Genomic DNA, 3,611 nt, shown 5'->3' on the forward strand with positions numbered 1-3,611 from the left:
GTTACCACTGAACGTGTGTGTGTCACAGCAGCAGGAGACGGTTCAACATGAACCACAACATGTTTTATTATGTTGCTCACAAACAGGAGTCGATGCAGCTTCAGCTTTTAGGAGAAATTTTAATGTTGAAGCTGAACTAAACGTCTGTGGTTTTTTTGTTGAGGAATGAATGAAAACACTTTGACAGACACAATCATTTTGGCTTTATATTTAAATCTCAACTTAAAAAAGGTCAGAACTCTGTTTCTGTTTCATAGTTTTTATTATTTTATCACAATATTAAAATCACATCACGAGGCTGCTGTTGAATAAACACTTTTACAGACAGAATCATTTTGGCTTCATCACATCAAACAGACAAATGTTCATACATGTTGGATTATTTCATATGTGAACAGACTTTATGTGATTAAACATGAATCATGTCTCATGTGTGAGTTTTAATAAAGTTTGTTGAATGTGAACAATGATCAGCTGTTATTGATAAATGTGTTTTTATGTGGATCTTCATCAGTTTGCTCAACTTCATGGATCCACACAAAATCTAAATAATAGAAAACATTTTCCATGAAAGTTAAAACCAAAGATAAAGATCAGAAAATAATGAAATATTTTTACACACGTGGAAAAGTCAAAGGAGAAATAAACAAAGCTTTAGAATAACGAGTTTAACTTTTACATTCAGCAGATTTCTCTTGAAGAAATAATGATCAATAAAATCTTTATCTCTAACGGCTCTGATCCAGCGTCACAGAGACATTCACAGGTAACAGCTTCAAGGGATCTTTAATGCTAAAGTATGGAAAAATCTTCTCAGTGAAAGTGTGTATGAAGCTGTGAATGTGTTTGTTAGTATCAGGATCATAGAACGACAGTTTTCCTCTGTTCCAGTCCAGTTTCACTCTGATCCTCTGGATCTTCTGCACAGAGAGAACAGATGATCCTGATGGTGACTGTGCTGAGTATTTACCTTCATAGAACCCTATTCTCCATGTTCCAGACAGATCGCCTCCCTTCCTCTGTTCAGACTCTGCTCTTACACCCACTGACCAGTCAGTACTGTCTCCAACCAGGACGTCCCAGCTGTGAGTCCCTGAGTTAAAACCCTCAGATCCCAGGACTATGGCATAAGTATCAAACCTCTCTGGATTGTCAGGAAGCTTCTGTCTCGCTCCTAGTCTCGAACTGGTCAGATCTTCAGACAGGACGAGCCATGGAGCAGCAGAGTTTGGGTCCAGAACCACAGGACAGTAGGAGACCTCGTCCTTCATCTTGTTCCAGATGTTGAAGCTCAGGTTGCCCAGATGTTTGGCCTCGTCGATCAGAGCTCCGTAGGCCAGCTGTGGATCATCCAGCAGGGGGCGCTGCTGGACTCGTTCCACTGCAGCCTTGTAGTTGAGCAGGAACAAGACGTCTTCAGCTTTCAGCTCGTCCTCTGTGGTCCTGATTGTGTCTGAAAGAGCCGTTATGTCTCTGCTCAGAGCCTCAATCTTCTCCTTCTTCTCCTTGATTGATTGATTGAATGTGAGTATCCATGTGTGAGTGTGTGTGTGTGTGTGTGAGTGAGTGACAAAGTGTGATTTCAAAATGGCGGCTGGCCACTATGAAGACAAAAGACCCCCTGGAGTGATGGGATCATGGGGCTGAGCTCACAGGTGTGTGTTTGTGGAGAGGAGTGTGTGAGTGTTGGTGCCGGTCAAAGGAAGTAGTTAGTTGCATGTAAGGAAAGAGTCTGATTCTAAGAAGAGCATCACAGAATTAACATTAGCTTTCAAATAACGTATTACCAAATATCACAACAACACAAATAAAATTTATAAAACTAAATGTGTTGCCCTTGGGCAGGAGAAACTGTCCCGACTGAGCCCCCTCCCGCTCAGGGGCAGGAGGATCCCTCAAACCCTGACTCCTTACCAGTTAATCATGTGGCAAAGCTCTGTGGCTTCCCCAAACAGGAATGATTGGTAACGAGGCAAACTGTGATTCATTAACTTTAATCTAGCAAAATCAAAATGATTTAAAATAACAGAGGCATGAAGTCAACAACAAAACAACAGACATATGTAAACATGGGAGTTTGCTTTCTTCCTTGTGATAAGGTCGGGTTTGCTCGGGGACAGCGTCCTAACGACAACTGTGGGAGACAGAGAGGAGGAGACAGCGAGGACAGCAACATACACTGTACCATCAAATAAATACTAAAAGGTTCATGTAGTACTGAGGTTTAAAACTACACACCACTACAAGATTACGCAGTGCAGCCCGACAACATGACGGAGACAGTGTGTTGGTATGGACCCGGCCTTTTACAGAATCCTCTGCAGAGAGGAGGAGAACAGACTCGTTACAGCCAACCACCAATAAAGTAAATCAATGAACTACATTCAGATTCACTAGAGGTAAGTATATTAAAACGTATATCTATACGCAGGGCGTCCACATAACCCAGCAACTTGGTTGTAAAATAGCTGCTTGAATGTGATTGTGATCTGCTCAGTGTTCAAAGTTCAGAGATCGTTCTGCAAAAGTAAAGATAAGTTGTTATAAAATATTAACTTCCTCGAGAAGAGGTTTGTGTCTGATCCTAAGTATAGACAAAGGTCAGGTGCTGCAGAGGAGAGGCATCAGTGACCTAGTGTCTAGCATGCTAACACTAGCACGCTCGCAATCTTCTTTTAAGGTTGTTGTAATTAAAAAGGACAATAATACATTGAAACTAAGATATTAAAATCATAATTGTAATTTTAATCCTTATTCATGGAGAAAAAGCTACATCTGTGGGTCGCTCTCCCAGCTTGCCGGTGATTCGCAAGGCATTCTGGGTCCCCCTTGCTATGACGTGTGGGTCTGAAAACTCTTCGTTTCGAGGGCTATACAGCAGTAACATTTGGCTGAACCCCTCCGTCCCAACAGTTATTGGGACAGCCCACCCCTTGTCTTTATCTTTCAATATATTTTTATAAAGGTCCAATGAAATCTTATGCCCTCTCCTCCTCTCCTCCTCTCCTCCTCACCCCTCCTTCATTTCCTGAGCTGAAATAGAATTGACCTCCTGATCCAAGTGTGGCCAAATGCGGGCGCCCGCCCTGCCACTAGGAGTCTTTTGTTTTTATTGTGTTTTGATTATATGCCTTTTGTTTATTAAAGTAGTTTTATATTGATTTAAACACGTCTCTTGCCCCAGAGATTTAAACGAACCTGTGCTGTTGTATGCACACCACACTTAATAATATTCCTGAGGTGAGACTCCTCAGGTGGCGTTGTAGACAACAATATTACCCATAGCCGCCACCTCGCTACACAAGATTAAATTAGTTTGATGCAAATTATGGAGAGAGAGAGAGAGAGAGAGAGAGAGAGAGAGAGAGAGAGAGAGAGAGAGAGAGAGAGAGAGAGAGAGAGAGACAGTGAGAGAGACAGTTAGGGACGCCCACATCTTGTACTTCTCTTTTCAATCAAGTATACTGTGTTTTAGATAGTTTTGTATGTGTTATTTAGTTGTGTTGTTTTGTTTATTTACATCGTTTTAAACCTTGACTTGTTTTAATCATTTTTTGTCGTGGGCAGGTGCTGTGGCCCGGAGGCGACGACCCAATTCCTGGTGGAGGGAG

General features: G+C 41.8%; 1 protein-coding gene across 1 annotated transcript; it reads right to left on the reverse strand.

Moving 5' to 3' along the window:
* Positions 1–278: 278 nt before the first annotated feature.
* Positions 279–2,887, reverse strand: LOC133019756 (zinc-binding protein A33-like). The gene is made up of 2 exons (XM_061086313.1): positions 2,774–2,887; positions 279–1,340 (listed from the first exon to the last, which is right to left on the reverse strand). The coding sequence occupies exons 1-2, from the start codon at positions 2,885–2,887 to the stop codon at positions 729–731; spliced, it is 726 nt and encodes a 241-aa protein (XP_060942296.1). The 3' UTR covers positions 279–728.
* Between the last annotated feature and the right edge of the window lie 724 nt (positions 2,888–3,611).

This window comes from Limanda limanda, chromosome 14 (assembly GCF_963576545.1).
Source record: "Limanda limanda chromosome 14, fLimLim1.1, whole genome shotgun sequence".
Lineage (NCBI taxonomy): Eukaryota > Metazoa > Chordata > Actinopteri > Pleuronectiformes > Pleuronectidae > Limanda > Limanda limanda.